The sequence below is a fragment of the Aspergillus versicolor genome, assembly GCF_001890125.1.
Source record: "Aspergillus versicolor CBS 583.65 unplaced genomic scaffold ASPVEscaffold_1, whole genome shotgun sequence".
NCBI lineage: Eukaryota > Fungi > Ascomycota > Eurotiomycetes > Eurotiales > Aspergillaceae > Aspergillus > Aspergillus versicolor.
Genome location: NW_024467524.1, coordinates 2,961,546 through 2,983,245, shown reverse-complemented (window position 1 = coordinate 2,983,245; position 21,700 = coordinate 2,961,546). Strand labels below are relative to the sequence as shown.

The 21,700-nt window shown below is 50.6% G+C and overlaps 7 protein-coding genes across 7 annotated transcripts; 5 read left to right on the top strand and 2 right to left on the bottom strand.

Annotated features, from left to right (window-relative positions):
• Nucleotides 1–44: 44 nt before the first annotated feature.
• ASPVEDRAFT_78671 (uncharacterized protein) lies at nucleotides 45–2,090 on the bottom strand (the record flags this gene model as incomplete). The annotated part of the gene is made up of 3 exons (XM_040816586.1): nucleotides 45–1,565; nucleotides 1,629–1,899; nucleotides 1,948–2,090. 3 exons carry the CDS (start codon nucleotides 2,088–2,090, stop codon nucleotides 45–47), a joined length of 1,935 nt encoding a protein of 644 aa, XP_040662688.1.
• A 340-nt stretch (nucleotides 2,091–2,430) lies between these two features.
• Nucleotides 2,431–5,567, top strand: ASPVEDRAFT_23903 (ATP-binding protein; the record flags this gene model as incomplete). Its single annotated transcript, XM_040809609.1, has 2 exons — nucleotides 2,431–4,582; nucleotides 4,636–5,567. 2 exons carry the CDS (start codon nucleotides 2,431–2,433, stop codon nucleotides 5,565–5,567), a joined length of 3,084 nt encoding a protein of 1,027 aa, XP_040662687.1.
• Nucleotides 5,568–8,119: 2,552 nt separating this feature from the next.
• Nucleotides 8,120–9,814, top strand: ASPVEDRAFT_122011 (putative integral membrane protein Pth11-like; the record flags this gene model as incomplete). The annotated part of the gene is made up of 2 exons (XM_040805946.1): nucleotides 8,120–8,472; nucleotides 8,533–9,814. 2 exons carry the CDS (start codon nucleotides 8,120–8,122, stop codon nucleotides 9,812–9,814), a joined length of 1,635 nt encoding a protein of 544 aa, XP_040662686.1.
• Nucleotides 9,815–10,459: 645 nt separating this feature from the next.
• ASPVEDRAFT_78668 (PLAC8 family protein) lies at nucleotides 10,460–10,968 on the bottom strand (the record flags this gene model as incomplete). The annotated part of the gene is made up of 3 exons (XM_040816585.1): nucleotides 10,460–10,702; nucleotides 10,754–10,851; nucleotides 10,914–10,968. 3 exons carry the CDS (start codon nucleotides 10,966–10,968, stop codon nucleotides 10,460–10,462), a joined length of 396 nt encoding a protein of 131 aa, XP_040662685.1.
• Nucleotides 10,969–11,642: 674 nt separating this feature from the next.
• Nucleotides 11,643–13,804, top strand: ASPVEDRAFT_182996 (GNAT family N-acetyltransferase). Its single transcript, XM_040808902.1, has 2 exons — nucleotides 11,643–13,343; nucleotides 13,406–13,804. Exons 1-2 carry the CDS (start codon nucleotides 12,034–12,036, stop codon nucleotides 13,521–13,523), a joined length of 1,428 nt encoding a protein of 475 aa, XP_040662684.1. The 5' UTR covers nucleotides 11,643–12,033; the 3' UTR covers nucleotides 13,524–13,804.
• A 499-nt stretch (nucleotides 13,805–14,303) lies between these two features.
• ASPVEDRAFT_23899 (tRNA (cytosine-C5-)-methyltransferase) lies at nucleotides 14,304–17,123 on the top strand (the record flags this gene model as incomplete). Its single annotated transcript, XM_040809608.1, has 4 exons — nucleotides 14,304–14,327; nucleotides 14,383–14,567; nucleotides 14,635–16,755; nucleotides 16,811–17,123. The coding sequence occupies 4 exons, from the start codon at nucleotides 14,304–14,306 to the stop codon at nucleotides 17,121–17,123; spliced, it is 2,643 nt and encodes an 880-aa protein (XP_040662683.1).
• Nucleotides 17,124–17,946: 823 nt separating this feature from the next.
• ASPVEDRAFT_119060 (glycoside hydrolase family 35 protein) lies at nucleotides 17,947–21,396 on the top strand (the record flags this gene model as incomplete). Its single annotated transcript, XM_040805665.1, has 9 exons — nucleotides 17,947–18,081; nucleotides 18,143–18,219; nucleotides 18,280–18,585; nucleotides 18,639–18,905; nucleotides 18,959–18,974; nucleotides 19,019–19,114; nucleotides 19,162–19,296; nucleotides 19,343–20,009; nucleotides 20,054–21,396. 9 exons carry the CDS (start codon nucleotides 17,947–17,949, stop codon nucleotides 21,394–21,396), a joined length of 3,042 nt encoding a protein of 1,013 aa, XP_040662682.1.
• Between the last annotated feature and the right edge of the window lie 304 nt (nucleotides 21,397–21,700).

Genomic DNA, 21,700 nt, shown 5'->3' with positions numbered 1-21,700 from the left:
GCGGGATTAAAAGCCAAGGGCTATCTAAGATACACCCGTCATCCTTAGAAGTCCTCGTCGGAATCATTATTCAGAACTATCACCCTCTGCACCCTCTCCTGGTAATTATTTCGCCTCCGGGGCTGCAAATCGCTGAGCATCGTCCTTTCGGTAATGTCGCGGTGGCCGTCGGGGTTGTCTCTCGAGAGCGAGAGCAGCATCTCCCGGGGAAGTTCGCGCTCGATGCGGGCCCTTGCTGTGGCGTTCGTGATAAGGACCTTGAGGTTCGGCCATATATAGGGATCTGCTATGGTCCGATAGAGCATCCCGACCACCTCACGCAGCTCGGAGTACCACTCCTCCCGCTCGAAACAGCCGATGTTCTCGATTAGACAAAGGACTCCTTGACCCCGAGGAAGCTGCCTGATAAGTTGGCTGAGGGTCCAGCACAAATCCTGGATCTCATGCTGTTTGATGCCGTTCGCGAAGGGCCGGGTATCGATGAAATTGTAGTTGAATGGATGGCCTGTGTATAGTAGTTGGGTGACCAGGCTTCGTAGGAGACCACGAGGGCCAACCACTGGGCTTATGCGGCAGTCATGCTGGCCACAGAAGAAGTGGATCACTGTGGAATTCCACCTTTGGGATAGGATTATGGCAAGGTGGGCGCTGAGACAAGACAGTGGAGATGTTCTAGAGTGACCATCGTAGTTTGCGTTAACCAGCAGCAGATCGGGGTTTGAGGACGAGAGCCATTCATGGAACCTGGCTGATGACAACAGCTGCTGAGCTTGCATCTGCGCAGTTGCGTCGAAGGATGCCTCAGATCGGAGAATGTCCTTCAAATCGTTGACTGGTCCCATGTGGTATACATTGAGTGCTTGTAGTAATTGTCCCCCGGAGAGGAAAGATGCTGTGTCAGGGGCCTGCTGCATCGCTGGGCCTGACTGTACGCGGTTTGAGAAAGGGAAAGAATTGGTGAGCGAGAGACTCTCTACTTGTCGGCATTTCTCATCTATGAGGGCATGGAGGAAACTGTTTTGGGCATCGATTCCGTTTGCTATGCGCTGGAGCTCGCGGCGCATTTCTTCTCCCTCTGCGTGGGTATCCTCCATCTTGCGCTCTAAGTCGTCCCAATGACGACGAATGTACGTGACGTCTGTTCCAGTGTGTGATACTGTCTCACGTATAGCCTTGGTCTGCATGAGGGTCTCGCGTGTGTTGGTGTTAGTCTCGATGGTAACACCGTCCCGAATGTTGTCGAGGCAGACCTGGAATCGCTGCACTTCACCCTGCATATCGTTCAATATGCCATTGATTTCATCAGCCCGTATTGTGGGTCTGAGTATCTTCTGTGAATATCTCAGCAGCTGGTGCCCCATATGTCCCGAATGACTGGCATTCAACTTGGCGATGAGTTGCTGGACCGTCTCTATGACCTTCACATAGAGATCGACTGCACACTTCCTCAGTGGGGGATATCGTTTGAACTGGCACCGCTTCGCTTCTGTACCCGCAATTATGTCTGGGATAGATCGAAAGGCCTTGAGAATCATTTCACGAATTTCTGCTTGTTGTTTTGCGATCTGAGCCATGATGTCAAACAATGCTGTCAGCTCTGCTTCAGTGAGAGGAAAGGGACCACGTACGCTAAACACCAGCTTCAAGCCCGCGCTCAGTAGGGATAACCCATATTCACTTGGAATAATGTCAAACCATGGCGTTATGTCAGCAGCATTGTCGCCTGCTTTCCGCAACGCTCCTCGCACCAGATGAGCAGGTTGAATTCCCTTCCCCCTGCGGTTATACTCATCCTCCGCCGCCTGCAACTCATCGAAGACGTCGTCCCAAGTGCAAGATTTGACGTCCCATTTAATGTCCCATGTTTTAATATAGGACATTAGTGCATCTTCCAGGTCGCTGGAATCCTTAGCAACATTTTCCACGCAGAAGTCGGTATCATCTTACTTGTAAGGCTGCCGTGCAACGAAGACACCCCGTTGGCTGTCATAAACCGATTCCACTGCAAATGCTTCATGGTACTGAGGCGCTCTCTGGATAACAAAGTCTCTTGCTGACCCTGCTACATCTGAAGTCCCTGGAGGTTCCATCATAGAGAATTAGTAATGATTCTTTCTGAATCTGAGTTGCTCCTTATAGGTACCGCGCGTGGAAGCAAACATCATCAGAATGTACCGGGACGGGACATTCTGCAGTGCCACAGTATTTCGGAAAGGGCAAACTGCATCTCACAACTCTTAGAAAAAAACCGGAATAAGAGAGTCGTCAACATTTCTCTTCGCGGTGTCTGTTTTGATAGCCAAACTCCCACTTTGCTGAACGGGAGAACTCAGATTACTTCACTCTCCTTCCTCTCGCCAGAGATAAACAGATAATCAGGAAAAAAGGACATACGGGAGAACAAACAAGTACCTAAGTACTTCGTATAACATGGACGAATCTGCAGGAGAAACGGGACTGCAGGCCGATGCAAGTATACACGGTCCTGTTGACAATGGAGATTGGGCGGATTCGAACGACAACAGCATTGCACCTGATCCTGCCGCTAATGAATACATACAGACTCTAGAAGAGCGTCTGTCCAAACTGGAGCGCAAAATCCATGACTTAGAGGGTGTTTCGCCATCATATCACGGCCCAGCCCAGAGCGATGAGACCACTACAGAATCTGATATAGGCAGCGTGAGCTCCGTCCAAGGTGACGAGCAAAGCAAACAAATTCCGAGCTTACCGCAATCTGCTAAGCCTATGATTCCTAGTCTTTCCAAGGTTGGCCGGTTTGGCTTTCACAACTTTCTTGAGGGGGACGATGTGTTTGCGATAGATGTGTGCTCCGTCAAGTCGCCGGGCCGTAATAATGACGACGGTTCCTCGAGGAAATTCAGAGACATGGGACCAAGTATGGACTATAAGCGGGGGGTGGAGATGTTTTTAGATCTCAAAGTCCCACCGACAGGTGATGATGTTGTTGTTTGTATTCGGATAAATTCTATGGCCATTTTGACTCTATTGCACGACATTGATCCCAGAGTCCCGATTGATGGGTCGCCTCTACTAATCGACTGTCCATTTTTGAGTCTGATCCATTATCATGACAAGGTAAAGCAGATTCTAGATCGGACTCGCGACGAGCTTGGTCTTGGGTCTCACTCAGCAGTGGCAGCATCGGATATTGATGCGGAACAGCAAGAGAGCCGGCATAGTGCTGAGGAGCTTCTCCGTCATATGGACCCCTACATGCAATTTATGGATACAGAGGTGCTCCCTAAGTACCGCCGCCTAGGTTTCCCAGAAACCAACACTGTCAACGCAAAGGTTCGCTTCAGCGAGTTACCCTATCTCTTCAGGCGGGACGACGATATCTACCAGCCAGCGGCTACCAACGCTCTTTCAGAAGACTTCCTTGAGCATCAGGAGGTTTGGAGAATTCACCCTGATCCGATATCTAGCTTTTATCGGAATTCGAACGAGGAGTTTGGTTGTTTCTCCCTGGATTGTTATCATATTGCTTTCGACGGAACATCATACGTACCGATCAGACAATGTTTAGCAATCGAGGAATTTGAGGGCGAACGTGACGTGACGTCGCTGTCCATGTATCCCATTCGATTTATGCCAAATCACCGCGAGATTCTGAGTGAGCTACGGAACAGAGGGGCGAGGTTTCTGGAATATATCAGCTCGAAACAGGTGTCGTACCAGGGATGGGCCTTGCAACAGCCAGACGGCCATGGAAACGACCGCACATACATATCAAGCAATTTGGTCGTTGACTTTGCTGAAACTTCTAGAGCACATCCAGAATGGTCAGTTAACTTCAATAAAACAGATTGGAATGAGAGCAAACCCTTTGTTTACCCCCGAGACGACCAGTCAACCTTGTGGGGGTTGAGTCGGACCACCAACAAACTTGTTTTCAAAACCCACAAGACTGAATCGCTGTATGGTCTTTCCCTTTCCCATGAACAAACGGACATCTTGCTCCAAAATCATCCATTTGTTCTTGAGTATTCGAAGAAACAGGAGGATCATCCTGCCATCGGCCAGCTCCAAGATGAGCCGAAGATTCAGGGACATGAGCTCGTCCTCCTACCAAAACGGCTGTTTGCCTACGCCTTACAAGATCGAAAATTCGTCATGTTGGACATAGCAAATGCAAAGTCCATAGCTCAAACAGGGGACCCTTTCAAGGAGTTAATCATCTCGCGGAGTCATAAAGATATGATATCATCTCTTGTTCACGCTCACTTCGAGAAAAAGCAAATGGAACAGTTACACGGTTTCTACCACACCAGCCAGGATATCATCCATAACAAGGGCCGGGGCCTCGTGATTCTACTGCACGGCGTTCCTGGGGTAGGCAAATCTTCGACAGCAGAGGCCGTGGCGCAGCGCTGGAAAAGACCCCTTCTTGCTATCACCTGTGGAGATCTAGGCTTGGAAGCTGCTGATGTTGAGCACTCCCTCAAGGAGATCTTCCGGCTGGCACAGCTTTGGGACTGCATCTTACTCCTAGATGAGGCGGATGTTTTTCTATCCCAGCGCTCTGTTTCGGATTTGCAGAGAAACTCGCTTGTATCCGGTAAGTTATATAGGCATTGCAAGTTTTCCTGTCTCTACTAACGTACTTGACAGTTTTCCTGCGCGTATTGGAGTACTATTCAGGGATCTTATTTCTCACTACTAACAGGGTGGGACATATCGACGAGGCGTTCATGTCACGCATTCACATGAGCTTATACTACCCGCGGTTGGATCTGGACCAAACAGTTGATATATGGAGGATGAACATCGATAGGCTGCAGTCAATCGAAGATGAACGCAGCGAGGCAACGGGTAAGCCAGCACTCACCATTGTCGCCGACGAGATACTGGCATACGCCAAGAAGCATTTCCATGCTCGAGGACCGGACAGAGCATGGAACGGCAGACAGATACGAAATGCGTTCCAGACCGCCGCTGCACTCGCGCGCTACGAATCGGATACCTCATTGAATGAGGCGAACAAAAATCCCCATCATGTTTTAGCCCGGCACTTTAAGACAATCGCACGAGCTGGCCGCGGGTTTGAGGACTACCTACGCGAAACTAGAGGCAAGAGTGACAGTGATCTCGCATACGACACAAAAGCACGCGCAGACCATATAATCGAAAGCAAATATCAAACCCAACCCATAATTTCTGAAGCAGCCAGTGGGCCCGGGCCGAGCAAATACCAGGGCACGTATCTGAATCCTAATCAAGACAACCATCTCTCGAACATTCAGGCAGGAGGATACCAGACCGCACCACAGTACAACAACCTCAGTAGTGGGCAGTATACACCCAATGCGTACTCTCAAGGACGGGCGTCTCCGCAACAGTTTCACAACGCGGGAACAAACCCATTCATAAGTATGAATGCTGGAAACCCGAGGCATACCACGTCCTCGCGGTCAATGACTCCGCAGCCGCCTATGGAGTCTAGAGGCGGGAACTTCTCGTTTGAGCGTGTGGAAGCCCCTTCTATAGCCATGGCGCAGTATCAGTGTCACGTTCCTCAAGATGATGATGAGCTTAGTTATTGAGTGGGTGAATTTCCTCGGTGAGTCCGTTTGGGTAGGTATGGTATGCCCAAAACTATTTTGGTAGGATTTTATTTCAAATTTCGGGACATCTTTGTATTGCAACGTGGGCATCAAAAACATCTAGTTGGTTTTATGTAGCCCATGGGCGACCATCAGATTCGGGATACGAGAATCGGATCCCCAGGGTGTTTTTCTCGTAGAAATTGCTGCTATATTTCTCGTCGCATTGAAACAATGGACGCCAACAGCCGGTGTGGATACTAGACTCAGGCGAGTAAACACCCTATCTCGACAGTGGAGACTGCATCGTATGGATGCTTTTATTTTCTTGTTTCAAGCCGAAAATCTATTCTTAGTTCGTATTCAGCCAAGGACGCTGAGTGACAGGTTGGCTTCGCTTTCAATGCCCACCAGCAACTCAGTTTGGTTATCAAGCAACATATCTGGACCAATCCACCAGCATGGAAATATTCTGCTCTAACAGAATAATGTAACTCTCCCCCTCTGCTCTGCGTAATCTTCATGCTGCGAGTGCTCAGATCGCCGGTTGACTGCGGATAAGGATAGTCTCCCCAAAGCAGTAGGAATCTTCCATAACTTAACCTTAACTACCTGACCTTCCCAGCAACGCCCGACCAAACCCCTCGTTTCGGGTAGATGGGGTATAAGCTCACCGAAATGCAGGGCAGGGTCAAGACAGGCAGAGATCCTCGTGGCTGTCATTCGCCTTTGACTTTCCGAGATGACAGATCTGTCAAACGCAGACGCCTGGCCGGTCGATCAAACTGGAAACATGCTTGGTCGACTCGCCTAAGGGGGGACTGAGCTCCGAGATGTAACTGCTCTCTTTATCCCGCAAGAAATCAGAGATTTAGGCTTTTGTGGTGCAATTATCGCTCGCTATATTGAACCATATTATATACCCATGTTCTCTTGGCAGTCACATGCGGATTTGGATAGACGGTAGCAAAGCAGGGGGCTGAGATTAGGGGATAAGATCTCGGCTGTTTGAGCTTTTCTTGACGTGCTGATAGCATCATTGCATGAATGTCAATGTACCTGGCCTGGTTAGTGTATACGCGGTGAGGTGATCGTGAAACGGAAGATAGCGAGTCTCGTGTGGTATTTCCTAGGTGGGAGGAGCTTGGGCCAGGGTGACATCGGTCGAAGGCCAGTTGGAAGAAGCAGATAGGCGATATCAAGTCGGGGCGGAAATCCTCGGCGGTTATGGCGTGTTGTTGTTTGTGTTGGTGTTGTTGACGCTGTTGTTGGGGGGCAGCACGTGCGAGTCTCCCCAGTCCCCTCATCTCCATCAAGGCTCTGAGTTGACTCGCAAATCCATGGATTCAATCAGCCCAGCAGGAACCCTGCCAATCACCTCAGCGGCGTAATCATCGCGATTCATGTGCGCAATTCACCAAGTCCGTGGTCTTATCTCAGCGAATCACGCCGGTTCGCAAGCAACTGCTGTGATGGCGAAGTGCATGAGCCCCGAATCAGTGATCTTGACGATTAAGCGTGCCAGGAATGACCAGTCACTCGCACAATGAATGGGTCGCGATTGGCCCTGTCGATTGGCCAAGTTTATCGCCGTTCTCTGGCTGGCCCAACGGTGAATCGACCTAGCGTGAATCCGAGCCAAGCATCCACTGCTCGCCTCATCGCCGGCCTGTCATTCGTCTTGTCCTCGATCAATGGGGGCCAAATGCGCAGATGCCTGTCCTGGTCGGAAAATGGCGCTTTCCGGGGAACGCCTTTCCCCTCCTGGCTGCGTCTCCAATATCAAGAGGCAATCGCGGTTCGACGGGGGTGTGCCATGGCCACTCTTTTCGCCGTAATCTTAACAGCGCTGTTTATTGCTGACAGAGGCAGTGACTGACATCTGTTACTGCGGAGGCCGAGCCATGGCTTCTGCGATAAAAGTGAAGAGTTACGTCCTTCATCGTCCTGTCCTGATGGGTTTCCTCATTCCTGGCTTCCTTCGCTCCCGTCCAACCTCTCGCCCGGCGCTCTCTGCGGAATACGATTAATGGTCGGCGTCCTAGCGCTTCGACGTCACACCAGCGGTGAAATTCATTCATCGTAATTTATTTTTTTCTGGCCAGCAAAGATACCAAGACCAACCCCAGCCACGGTCCCCTTTTTGTACAACCTTGAAACCCTTGTCTGCTCGAGCTCTTTGTTGTCGAGTCTCCCGTCAAGAGTATTGTTGCCTCGTATTGTTAACCACAAAGCTTCTTCGGTTGAGATCTTCAGTGCCTTCCTTCCCAAGTTCCTCTTGTCCGATCGGCTTTTTAGCGATTCTTCGACGATCGTCGCCCTGCCTTTCTCCATTATCTGCATTCTGCAGAGCTTGACTCCCCGCGCAGTGGATTGAAGCCCGGCACGTGCCTCTTCACCGGAAACGGGGCCGTCATGAATTACGATGTGACCGCAGAACCCTCACCACTTCAAAAGTTATTGCAATATTCTCTACGACAATAGGTCTCGAAAATCTGGGGTTTTCTTCTCGCTGGCCCCTGCCTGGGGGGTCCGTCGAGCCAACCGTCACAATGCAATCGCTGTTTCGGCCACGAGGAATCTACTCGGAAGTCCCTCCAGATATCCGGACGAGACTCGATGACAATCCGACACTTTTGGTGAGCTGGTGGGCGACAGGCGTGTCGCTTGCCATTATTGTCACCCGACTCTGTGGCCGCTATGTGCGTATCGAGCGTCTCTTCCGCGAAGACAAAATCATGATGGCGAGTATCATTCCTCTACTGGCGAGGATGGCGTTTGTGCATGTTGTGTTGATCTGGGGCACCAACAACACAAAGGTGCATGGTTTGACCGACGAGCAGATTAGACATAGGGAAATGGGGAGTCGAATGGTCCTCGCTGCCCGTATCTTCTATGCAATTTTGTAAGACTACACTTCAGAATGTTCCGAGATGACCAAGAGCTGATAAGTTGTTGATTACAGTATCTGGGCAGCCAAGCTCACTGTGTGTGAATTCCTCCATCGGATTGCCGGAATGACATGGAGACGGTCGCTTCGAGTTTTCCTCATCTTCATCTACTATTTTCTAGCTTCAACTCTACTCGCAGTAGTCATCGCGACGCTCGCCGAATGTCAACCATTTAGGCACCACTGGCAAGTCGTACCCGACCCGGGTCCGAAGTGTCGCTCTGGCTATGCCAACGTCATCACTATGGGCGCGTGCGACATCGTCACCGATCTACTCCTTGTTGCGTATCCAATTCCTCTCGTCATGCGATCAAACATGTCAGGGAGGCGGAAACTTGCTCTTGTCACTCTCTTCGCCCTGTCGTTGATACTGGTTGCAATCACCAGCTACCGAGTACCGGCTGTGATACAGCACAGAGGCTCCCAGCAGTATCGATCACTTCTAGCCTCCCTGGAGATATTAGCCGCTACCGCAGTCTCGAATGTAGTGGTTATTAGCTCGTTCGTTAGAGACAAGGGTGTCAAGAAAGTCAAGTACAAAAAGACCTTGGGCTCCGCTTCCGTCAACGAGAGCCTCGACCACAGCTCTACTCGCCGTGCAACTATCACCAATCACCAATGGGGCAGTGACTCCGACCTCGCTCGCGATCTGGGATTCCGTCTCGATCCCGAACTATACCCCCGTGATCATGCCGAACCACGCCCAGCCCCCATCGTTACCGGAGGCGTGGTAGACCCGAACTGGTCCTTCAGCCAACAAACGACCGCCTTCGATGACCAGTCGTCTACAAGCAACAGTCTCGACATGAAAGTTAGCCCGCACGAATACCTCCGCTCAAACAATACCACCCGCGACCAATCCGAGGACTCCCCCGATCAAGTCCCAATCTTCGATGTCGGCGGACTTCTCACTCAACCCACGCCACCATCAACAAGCCACCACAGCAGCCCTCCCAACAACACCCTCTCGTCGCAGTCCCAGACCACCCGAAACCAAAACAATCCCACCCTCGCTCTCCAGGACATAAGAGGGCTTGTCTCACCTTCAGGCGACATATCTCCTTTAACAACCTCCCCCTCACAACACCTCCCACCTTCAACCCTCCACCCTCCCCGCCCTGGCGGTCTCCGACGCGGCTCCCAACAGGGCCGGCGCCGCTCAAGTGTGCATTTCAGCGATTCCCCCGACTCACCCGTGTCCTCCTTACGGACTCAATCTCAAACAGCAACGATTCACGAAAACGCGGATGAATTCGAGCTCCAGGATGTAGGGAGTTTGCTTTCGCGGAACTCGTGAGGGCGTGGCTCTACCGACCATTACTCTTTTATGACTTATACGGCTCTTCTCCGGTGTACTAGTAGTGGTTCAGTCTAGTTCAATTCGGGTCGGCTCACTTTTTTGGGTTATCTAGGCTAGGCTCGGTATTTTGTTAGGTTGTTTTCTTTTCGCATGTTAGCGATGGCGTTTGGAATAGGTTTGGTTATTTTCGAGGATTTATGGGTATATCCATTTGAGTACTTCGGTACGGTAAATAAATCGTTAATGCATACATGTTTATCACATACTTAATCAATTTCAGAAATGTTTATTGCTGCAGTAGTGTCTCTTTAAATAGTAAAAAAACTGAGTTGAGAATTTAGCTGGGTCACAGTCCTAAAGCCCTAACTCGGGTCATTGGGAGGGCAAGCCACAATACAATCTACGACCTTGGTTCATACAATTTGAAAACATCACCCGAGTCATTATGATTAGGTTATTGTCCTCGTCCAGGACATAGCCAGTCAATTAACTAGATAAATACACAAGGGAATTGAATAAAAGAGCGTCCCTACCAGCCCGCCACGGGCATGATAGAGCGGTGTCGCATAACAAAGGGAATCAATCCAAAGTGGTATATCGCAAAAATAAAATCAAAGCATATCAATTTTCAAGGCGTGTCATTTATTTCGGGGGGTACGCCATAGCCGCAGGAGCCTCGTACCCAGTCGCAGCCTGGAAGCGGCTAGCCTGGGCGTCGAGTTCCTTCTCCTGCTGCACGAGGGAGCAGCAGGGGCAGCAGCAGGAAAGGATGCAGTCTTCGCCGACTGAGCCCTTGATTCCGAACTTCTCGCGCAGGTCGCGGCGCTTCATCATCGCGAGGACCCAGTTGAGACCGCAATAACTGGCGAGGACGAAGAGGCAGCACTACTCGGTGTTTAGTACTAGATATGCTGGTACGAATTATGGATAACATACGTCTCCGTTAAGATAGGAACCTTCCTTGAGCGAGGGGTCTTCAAGGCGCTCAGAGATTCGACCGTACAAGAAACATGAGCAGCACCAGCCAATCATGCCTAGAAGAGAGGAGAAGTGTTAGGACTTGTAGAGAATCGTAGAAAAGGACCAGAGTGCTCACATGTTTTGGCAGGGCTGCAGCAGTCCCAGATAGAGTTGTTCCACTCGTTCGACATTTTGGCGATGGGGCTGAATATGGATGAGCGTTGATAAGAAGGGATGATCGAATTGAACAGAAGAAATCGAAACAGAAAGGAAGACTCGGACAGGAAGGGGGAAGGAGGATTTAAGGCAAACGGCCCTCAATGATCATCGCACGGCTCGCAAACACAAACATCGCGTCTCTCCAATGGCAGACAGGACATCGGAGACGTGCAGAGAAACCCACCAAAGCCAAGCGTGAGGCAATGAAAAAAAAACACGAGACCCTGAAGACTAGGGCAGGATTTTGGGTGAGGCTGAAAGCAAACACGAACGGACTGATTAGGATAGACAAGGGTTTTGCTTGGAGAAGCGATAGCTTCATGCCATGGCTCGTATTAGGGAATATGGTGGACGAATCTTCAACGCGGCTGGTCCATTCAGGGCGATCGACGTCTGAATACGAGCATCGGTCTTTTTTTATCCTTTTTTCACTCTTTTTTGTGGAGGAACGGGACGATCAAGGTTTCCGAGAGTGAGAATGTGGCAGCAAACAAAGCGAGTGCATGGAAGGAAGTTGCACAGCGAGTCGACCGATTGAGAAGGAGCCAACGGTCGACCGCGCCTTCTTTAAACAGCAACTCCCAGTTGGACTCTTGACCCTTCACTTCCAAGACTCTTGTCGTTTCTTACTGAAAGAAACTGATCATGCCCATGGTCACTTCGGGCGCCCAGTTGAGGCTAGATGATGGATCCGTTGACGGTCGAGCATATCTAGTTATCTCCAACACTACCCATGCAGCCTTTTAGCAGATCACCGTTTGAGCGTCAACTTGCTCAAATGCGGGGTCAACTGTCTGTGCCAGATTTCGATCCAATTCAATCGAAAACGGACAAGCATCACACATGCCATCGCCACCTGTCAAGGACTCAAGGCCCATGACGCTTTGGGGCTGCCGTACCCTGGATGGGTTGCTCGAAACTTGACGTCAAACTGACCCAACAATTTATAACACTAACACAACAGAGCTCTCGATTTTAGTTTTATTTGCGAAAATGGACGCGAAAATGTCTTCGGCCAGGTCACCAGTACTCGAAAAATGAAGTACGACTACTGCCATCTCCCGAATGGCATTGAAGTGGGCGTGACTCCGGTCTTTGGGGGCTTCAAGTTCCAGGCAAAATCCCACGAGGAGTATTGCTCCTTCCCACCAGAATGGACCGTCTGTCTATCGACAAAGAAAGGACCCGACTGTAATTTTGAAGACGCCAACGAGTCCGACTCGCGCCCATTCACCGTCCCCTCCCTGGACTGCGACGCGCTATACCTATCCTCGTTATCGTTACCTTCCTGTAAGGACCTGAAGCCGAGCAGCGCACCCACAAGGTTGGTTGCAATGGTCTTATGGGTCACCTTCTTTTGGTATTTTCAGGAACCAGATCCTACGTCGCCCAAACAGGACCCGAATAGTACCTTTAATGCAGGTCCGAGCTCAAAGGAATGGCTCCTGCACATCCAACGCCTCGGAATCCTATCCCGAAAAGACCAAATGATGAAGGTCGAGCGCTTAGGGATGGTCGCCTGCAGGGACACCTCGGTGAACTCCAAATCAGATATGTTCATCACCCAGAAGGCCTTCTGGCAGCTGGATCCCCGGATTCATCTCTTCAGCATCAGCTCCGTCATGCCAGAACCGGGCCAGGTCTACCCTGGGCCCTCCGGCTCTCTCGACTCTCTGGGAGTAGGCTTTCCTTTCGGCGCTGGTCCCCTTACGGCCGGTACCTTCCTTCCCCCCTACTACCCTCCACAACCTCTGGAGTATATCTACACAGGACACATCCGCCACCCACGCCGCCCGAAGGCATATATCCAAGGCGAAGTCTTCTATGTCCGCTGGATCCCCAGTGGGGGAGAGTTTCTAACCTTCCGGGTCCCTGTCCTCCCGACGACAAATGCCCTCAACAAAAATCCGCCAATATCAAGCGAGCGGAGCAACCCGGGTCCAAACCTCTGCCTGGACTCTGAACTCTCCAATGACCTCAAGCTCGTCTATGACTGGGTCCAAAAGCGACCGCCGGATACAGCGCTCGTGCGTCGCAAATCAATCGTCGAGCAGTCTAGCTTTCTCGAGGAGCGCATGTGCTCCCAGAACTCCTTCCCAGTGCTAGTATGTTGGGACTCAATTCCAATGGGGTACTTTGAGTTATTCTGGGTTTTGGAAGATCCTATTAGTCGTTTTATCGACCACACGGACGATTTTGATCGTGGAGTGAGGTGTTTTATTGGAGAGGAGGCTTTTTTGGAGCCGATGCACTTGAAACGGTGCATGAGTTCGCTGGTCCATCATTGCTGGCTTTACGATCTGAGGACAAATACGGTTGTGGTTGAGTGTAGGGCTGATAATGTTGAGTATGTCTTTTTTTCTTTCCATCATTTTCTTTTTTGTTGGCATTGGTGCTAACTTATTGAAGTGTTATTTTTGCTCTGGAGTCTATTGGATTCAATAGACTCAAGGACGTCAAGACTCCTGATCAACATCATACGATAATGACGATTGACCGCGGTAGGTGGGTAGCGCCAGTGCTATAATATATTGAAGGCAGGGCGCAATGTCCTAGGTATCTGGTGATATCAACATCCGAAGCAGACACCAGTCAAACGAGGTCTGAACCTAAAATATTATTTCAAGAGAGTAGCAAGAACTGCTACGTAGTAATACCTGCAAATATTCTAATCGTACCATAAAGCCGGCCTTTTTCTTATATATATATATCATATGTCTACCTTTCTGGTATTTATAACTTTGTAGGCGTCCTGAGTGAGCCTGACGCATTGAGCACAGTTTAGCCCTAATCACATGATTGTTCGGCCAACATATAGAAGTGTTTCAAAGAACGGACAGAACTTAGCAAGACCTAAGAGACGGAATCAAATAATATAACGTGGAAATAGAAAAGGGGCTAAGGGGTTTTTATCTAGAGTTACTCTCGAAACGTGCATCTTCAATGTGTAGATAAATATATATAAATGAAAGGATTAGGTTTGCATGACTGAGCATTGAACCAACTGGTCAGAAGCTAGTATATAACTTCAAAAATTCGCAATATTCCTTATTCAATGCTACCAGGACGATAACAAGACAGAATTGTAAACATTGAGCTCTCCATTTCTAGTGGACCCCCAGTATACCTTCCGGAAAGGGAACTCATGTCATGTGATACATATGCTTTGATTACATAACATGCAGCGGGGAGCCAGATCACGGAAGAACAATGTTCCCGGCGGGATCTTTTTGGGAGCTCAAAAATTCCCCGAAATAAGTCTCGCTCTGATTACAGTTCCTGAAGGCCTGGTTTTCAATTATTAGCCATGGGCAAGCGCGATAAGAAGAAGGTTAGTTGATGTGCACTCCAATTGATCTGTTTCAAGTGTTGATGTTTTGCTGCAGTTCAACAAGGGTGGTAAAGGTGGCGGCGGCCAGCGTCAAAACTGGCAGGACCTGCCAAGGGCCAACGCGAAGCTCGAGAATTACTACAATGCGCAAGCGTTTATTCCTGAGGAGGAGCGGGAGATCTTCTGGGAAACCATGAGGAAGGATCTTCCTAACAGCTTCCGTTTTACGGGTTCGAAGGGGTATACATATTCTTTCGCATCCAAGATTGGGTCCGGCGCTAACTAGTTTTTTTTTTCTGCTTTGAAGCCATGCGCTTTCTGTCCAGGAACGATTGAAGGACTTCTATATCCCCGAAATTACTGCCGTTCAGTATGAGGGTAACAACGTCGAACCCCCTCGCCCGGTGGAGTGGTATCCTGAAGGCCTTGCTTGGTCGATGACTACCCCCAAGCAGGTCATCCGCCGCTTTGCGCCGTTCGCCTCGTTCCAGAAGTTCCTCGTTGCCGAGACCGATGTGGGAAATATTAGCAGGCAGGAGGTCGTTAGTATGATTCCTCCGCTTCTCATGGACCTGCGTCCTGGTATGACGGTCTTGGACATGTGCGCTGCCCCCGGTAGCAAATCTGCGCAGCTCATGGAGATGGTCCACGCCGGTGAGGAGGATGCGATGACCGAGGTTTCTAAGCAAGTCAGGGAAGGTACCGTGGGACCGGAGCCTGCTGGACCAGAGGGGCTTGACGATGATGGCCGGACGACTGGCTTGCTCATTGCCAATGACAGCGACCACAAGCGTGCGCACATGTTGATTCACCAGATGAAGCGCCTTAGCTCCCCTAACCTTATTGTCACGAACCACGACGCCACGATGTACCCCTCTATTAGACTTCCGCCTAAGCCTAGCGCCGACGGAAAGACCTCCCCGAACCGGTACCTCAAGTTTGACCGCATTCTTGCAGACGTGCCCTGCACTGGTGATGGAACGGCAAGAAAGAACTATGGTGTTTGGAAGGATTGGACTCCTATGAATGCTGTCGGTCTGCATGCTACCCAAGTTCGGATTCTTGTACGTGCTCTACAGATGCTGAAGGTCGGTGGCCGCGTGGTATACTCTACATGCAGTATGAACCCGATTGAAAACGAGGCCGTTATCTCGAGTGCCATTGAGCGCTGCGGTGGTATGGAGAAGGTCCAAATCATCGATTGCAGCAATGAGCTCCCCAAGCTAAAGAGAGTTCCTGGATTGAAGTCATGGAAGGTGATGGACCGCGAGAGCCGTCTGTGGAACAACTGGGGAGAGATCGAGGAGAAGAGGGCAGAATCAGGCATTGCAGGTCTTGGTAGAATCGCTGAGGGCATGTTCCCACCATCCAGCGAGATGCCACTCGACAGATGTATGCGCATCTATCCTCACCTGCAGAACACTGGTGGTTTCTTCATCACAGTCCTAGAGAAGCAGTCCGAGATCCGCGCCAAGCCAGAGGACTCGTCCAAGGTGATCCCCAAGGGTACCGTGGCTGCTCTTACCGAGGAACTCGAGGCCAAGCAGAAGAACGGAACTGGAGAGCCTCTCGAGAAGATAGACGCTCTCGACGACCTTGTGCCCCACGACAAGGAGGCCGACTTGGAGAAGGAAAAGAATGCATCAGTCGCTGAAGCTACCCACCAAATACCGTACTCTGCTTCCGACCAGTTTTCTTCTGTTAAGAGGAGTGCCGACGGCCTAGAAGAATCACTTCCCGCGAAGAAGACAAAGCTCGACGACGGCACCGAAGTTGTAATGGGAGACCGCCCTATCCACCAACCCCCACCTGTCCAGGAGGTCGAGGCCACAGAAACCTCCGATGCCATCCCCACTCCTGGACCCTCAGATACGCCGCAGGTATCGTCAGCACCGGAAACTCAACCTAAGCCCCTCCAGAAGCGGAAACCCGGTCAGCCCATTGAGGAGCCCTTCAGATACCTGGATCCAAACCACCCAGAACTCCTCCCGATCTTCAAGTTCTTCGAGATTTCAGACCGCTTCCCTCGTGATCGATTCATGGTCCGCAATGTTGAGGCGAACCCCTCAAGAACGGTCTACTACACCAGCGCTCTTGCTCGGGACATCCTAGTCGCCAACCAGGGCCACGGCATCAAGTTTGTCCACTGCGGTGTCAAGATGTTCGTGAAACAGGATGCGCAGCGTCTTGATGTGTGCCGGTGGCGCATCCAGACTGACGGTCTGCGAATGGTCGAGCCCTGGCTCGGCCCCTCTAGGGCAGTTACTCTGACCCAGAAGGAGACCTTCCGGAAGCTCCTTGTGGAGATGTTCCCCAAGGTCGACGGCGGAGGCTGGCAGAACCTCGGAGAGATTGGTGAGCGCGTGAGGGACATCCCTATGGGATGTAGTATCATCTACATCGACCCGCAAGGGGATGACAAATTCAGGTATGTCTCGTAAATGTCTCATTTAGTATTTGACTGACTTTTCTAACTTGCACAGTGAACGAATGGTTCTCCCACTCTGGCGATCTCTTCACTCCGTCAACCTCATGCTTCCGAAGGAAGATCGCCGTGCGTTGCTTCTTCGGCTCTTCAACGACACTACCCCGGTAATGAACACGACGCAGAAGCGCACGGAGGCCGAGGCCGAGGCCAAGGACTCTGATGCTGCTGTAGAAGCTATCGCAACAGAGGAAGAGGCAATCAAGGAAGAGAACGCCGCCGTTGGCGAGGATGAGCAGGAGCAGATGGATACGCGGGAAACATACACGCAGGCGAACGAGGAAGAGGATCGCTTCAACACTACTGTATAATTTTCTTTTGGGCTAGCATATACCGAACAAAAGCTTACGATTTCTGATACTGGATGATTGCAAGTAGATATGTAGCCTGAGGCTGAAAGGGAGTCTCTGTATCTTCTTATAGAAGGCACGATTAAGCATCGCTCCTTCCCCATCGGATGGCCGAGCCTGAGGTGTCGATATTGCCCTCGAAAGACGGAGAGGAACTCCGCCTATTCGGCGCCGGAGTTGTATGATGTTTGCATAAGTACTGGGACAGTGCGTGCTCCGGAGAGCTCGGATAATAGAGCTGCTTTAACGAGGGCCCCGGTATTAATCGCCCAACCGGATAATTAGGAGCTGGCGAATTTACATCCCTGTCAACACATTCCGCAACTTTGAAACTCACGTTGTGATCTTTGTTCAGCCTGGAGGAAATGGGACACCACCGAAAGGAAGATAGTATGCTGCTTGTTGAGCCTGGATATTGAATAACTGCTGGTGGCCAGTTTCAAGTGAGGATATCTTGACAGGAATGTTGATGATGAAGGGCTGAGATGCGGAGAAATTCCCCCGCGATCGACTGATCTCATCTCCACCTCCCTTGTCTTTCCAGGCTTGAGAACAATTTAACGAGATGAAGCACTCCAAATTGCCATTGGACGCGAATCCATCTTCTCCCGTCTCGACTACGATTACTATTACTAGTCTTGCATCATTGGGACCGGGTGTCCGCGCGCAATTAATCACCTTGAGGGGGGACGCGGGGGTCAAAGAAATAAACGATAAATAGGCCATTGCTTTCCCCCCTGGAAATTAGTCCTCTGGTGTCTATCAGCTAAGGCATTTCATCACCATGAGGCTGTTTTCCGTCGGTGCTGCTGCCTTGCTAGCAGCTCAGGCCTTCGGTGCTTCTCTTACGCATAAGCTCAATGGCTTCACGATCACCGAGCATCCGGATCCTGAGAAGCGCGATCTTTTGCAAAAACATGTATGCATGAGCTGTCTTTTGTCCCAGCATGGCTTGATTTGGCGACTGATTGATTGGACAGGTTACCTGGGATGATAAGTCCATCTTCGTCAACGGCGAGAGGGTCATGCTCTTTTCCGCGGAGATACATCCATGGAGGTATTTATCCTTTTCAAGTTTTACTGTATTATTTTGATTGAGTGCATGTGCTGATCCCAGAAGACTCCCAGTACCCTCGCTGTGGAAGGACATCCTGCAAAAAGTCAAAGCTCTCGGCTTCAACTGCGTCTCGATCTACGTCGACTGGTCCCTACTTGAAGGAAAGCCGGGCGAGTACCGGGCGGAAGGCGTCTTCGCCTGGGAGCCGTTCTTTGATGTCGCTGCTGAGCTGGGCATTTACCTGATTACTCGCCCGGGTCCATACATCAACGCAGAGGCTTCTGGCGGTGGGTTTCCAGGCTGGCTGCAGAGAGTCAATGGAACACTCCGGTCGCCGGATAAAAGCTTTTTGGACGCCACTGAGAAGTAAGTCATCTTGGGTTTTACAGTCTGTTTGTTTACTCACCTAATAATGTCAGTTATATATCTCACATCGGCGCGCTTATTGCCAAGTACCAGATCACCAATGGCGGACCCGTGATCCTCTACCAGCCTGAAAACGAATATAGCGGTGCCTGCTGCGGGGCGGAATTCCCCGACGCCGATTACTTCCAGTATGCCATCGATCAGGCTCGCAGGGCGGGGATCGTAGTGCCGACAATTAGCAATGATGCTTACCCGGGTGGCCACAATGCCCCGGGAACTGGAAAGGGGGAGGTTGACATTTACGGACATGATAACTATCCGTAAGCCATGCCTGATGCTCATGTTGGAGTGCTATTGAACTAATTGTTAATAGGCTCGGGTTTGACTGCGTATGTATATCGCCAGGAAAGAAGTAACCAACTAACGAACACAGTCGAACCCTGATATATGGCCCGAGGGAAATCTGCCAACCGACTACCGCGACTTGCATCTTCAGATGAGCCCGTCGACGCCATACTCGCTTGTCGAGGTGAGATTTGCTCTCTCTTAAACGAAAAAAGACTCTAACGACCGCAGTTCCAAGCGGGTGCATTCGATCCATGGGGTGGTCCTGGATTCGAGAAATGCGCTGCCTTGGTAAACCACGAGTTTGAAAGAGTATTCTACAAGAATACCTTTAGTTTTGGAGTCGGCATTCTTTCACTGTATATGGTGAGTTAGAATTTTCCACGTATACAAGGCTCAATTGACAATGAAGACCTTTGGCGGAACCAACTGGGGCAACCTGGGCCATCCAGGAGGATACTCCTCTTATGACTACGGGTCACCAATCACCGAGACGCGAGAAATCAATCGTGAAAAGTACAGTGAGCTGAAACTGCTCGGAAACTTTATCAAATCGTCCCCATCATATCTCCTAGCGACGCCAGGTAACTTGACCAACACGACATACACCAACACAGCCGCTTTAACTGTGACACCATTGATTGGAAACGACACGGGTTCGTTCTTCGTGCTTCGTCACAGCGACTACAGTAGTCAGGAGTCTACCTCCTATAAGCTCCGACTCCCAACTAGTGCTGGCCATGTCACAGTTCCTCAGCTCGGCGGTTCGTTGGTACTTAACGGGCGTGACTCAAAGGTCCATGTTACTGATTATGATGTTGCTGGGACTAATATCCTCTATTCCACTGCTGAAGTTTTCACGTGGAAGGAGTTCCATGACGGCAAGGTCCTTGTGCTGTACGGTGGCTCTGGCGAGCATCATGAATTGGCTATCTCGACCAACGCAACCGTGAAAGCTGTTGAGGGACCCCAGTCGGGAATTTCTTCTAAGCAACTCCGCAACGCTGTGGTGGTTTCTTGGGATGTTGAGCCTGGCAGACGTATCATTCAGATCGGCGACCTGAAAATAATTCTTCTTGGTATGCTTCCCAGATAGTCTTTTTTACAGATACTGACAGTATAGATCGGAACTCTGCGTACAATTACTGGGTGCCTCAGCTTGGTACTGAGACCAGCATTCCTTATGGCACGGAAAAGGCGATTGCTGCATCCATCATCGTTAAAGCCGGGTACCTCATTCGCAATGCTTTTGTTAAGGACCATGGTCTGCACCTCATTGCCGACTTCAATGCCACCACACCTATCGAGGTAATTGGTGCCCCGCGAACAGCAAAGGCCCTCTTCATCAACGGCAAGGAAACGCAGCACACCATCGACAAGAACGGTATCTGGAAGACAGAGATTGAATACTCAGCTCCCGAGATAGCTCTCCCCAGCCTCGAGAACTTGGACTGGCAATATCTCGACACCCTCCCAGAAGTCCAAGCGGACTACGACGACTCCGCCTGGCCAGACGCAGACCTGCCCACCAAAAATTCAATCTACCCTCTCAAGACCCCGACATCCCTCTACGCAAGCGACTACGGCTTTCACACCGGATACCTTCTCTTCCGTGGCCACTTCACCGCAAATGGTAAGGAGAGCAACTTCTCCATCCAAACTCAGGGCGGACAGGCTTTTGGTTCCTCCGTCTGGCTCAGCGGGACATACCTAGGTTCCTGGACTGGCAATAACGATTACCAAGACAACAATGCAACATACACCCTGCCATCTTCCTTGACTCCCGGGAAGGAGTACGTCTTCACAGTTGTGGTCGACAACATGGGCCTAAACGAGAACTGGATCGTCGGCGAGGACGAGATGAAGAAGCCTCGTGGAATCCTGAACTACAAACTCTCAGGCCACAACGCCAGCGCGATCACCTGGAAATTAACCGGGAATCTCGGAGGCGAGGACTACGCCGATAAATGGCGCGGCCCGTTGAACGAGGGCGGGCTCTACGTTGAACGGCATGGATTCCATCAGCCCTACCCTCCTTCCGACTCACACTCGCACACCCAGAAATGGAAATCAGCGTCCCCGCTTGATGGACTGAAAGATGCCGGAATCGGATTCTACACTGCTTCATTTGACCTCGATGTTCCGCGCGGCTGGGATGTGCCGATTTTCTTTAATTTTGCGAACAGCACGACCCCGGCACCGGCGTATAGAGTGCAGCTGTATGTGAACGGGTGGCAATACGGCAAGTATGTGAATAATATTGGCCCGCAGACAAGGTTCCCTGTCCCAGAGGGAATCTTGAATTACCAGGGAACGAACTGGATTGCGGTGACCCTGTGGGCGCAGGAGAGTGAGGGCGCGAGGCTGGAGAGCTTCGAATTGAGCCATGGACAGCCGGTGAGGACGACGTTGGATGTTGACTTGGTGGAACTGGAAAAATATCGTCCAAGAAAGGGGGCTTACTAAATAGGCTTACTGTATTTATTTACGTCTTGGATTTATGAGACATAATAAAGAACGGATATGTGTTGGTGTTGTGGTTTGTAGATTATGCGATGACGGCGTGCAGCCAGCGGTGCAGGGGTCCATCCCAGCCACCGAATAAAACAACAGAAAACCACCACGACCGCAGAAATCCAACCTCTCCCCCAAATTAATCTGGACTTCGCTCAAATGCCTGAATTCCAATAATCCCGACCGAAAAAAATATCCGAAAAACCATGCGCCATTCTCACTCTACACCTCCATAACGTGCCAAAGCAACAAAACA

What these genes read in the sequence shown, in the direction of transcription:
- ASPVEDRAFT_182996 (XM_040808902.1), top strand. Translation starts at nt 12,034, where the DNA reads ATGAAGTACGACTACTGCCATCTCCCGAATGGCATTGAAGTGGGCGTG. An exon ending in TGTAGGGCTGATAATGTTGA is followed by an intron (nt 13,344 to 13,405) that starts GTATGTCTTTTT and finishes AACTTATTGAAG; the next exon opens with TGTTATTTTTGCTCTGGAGT.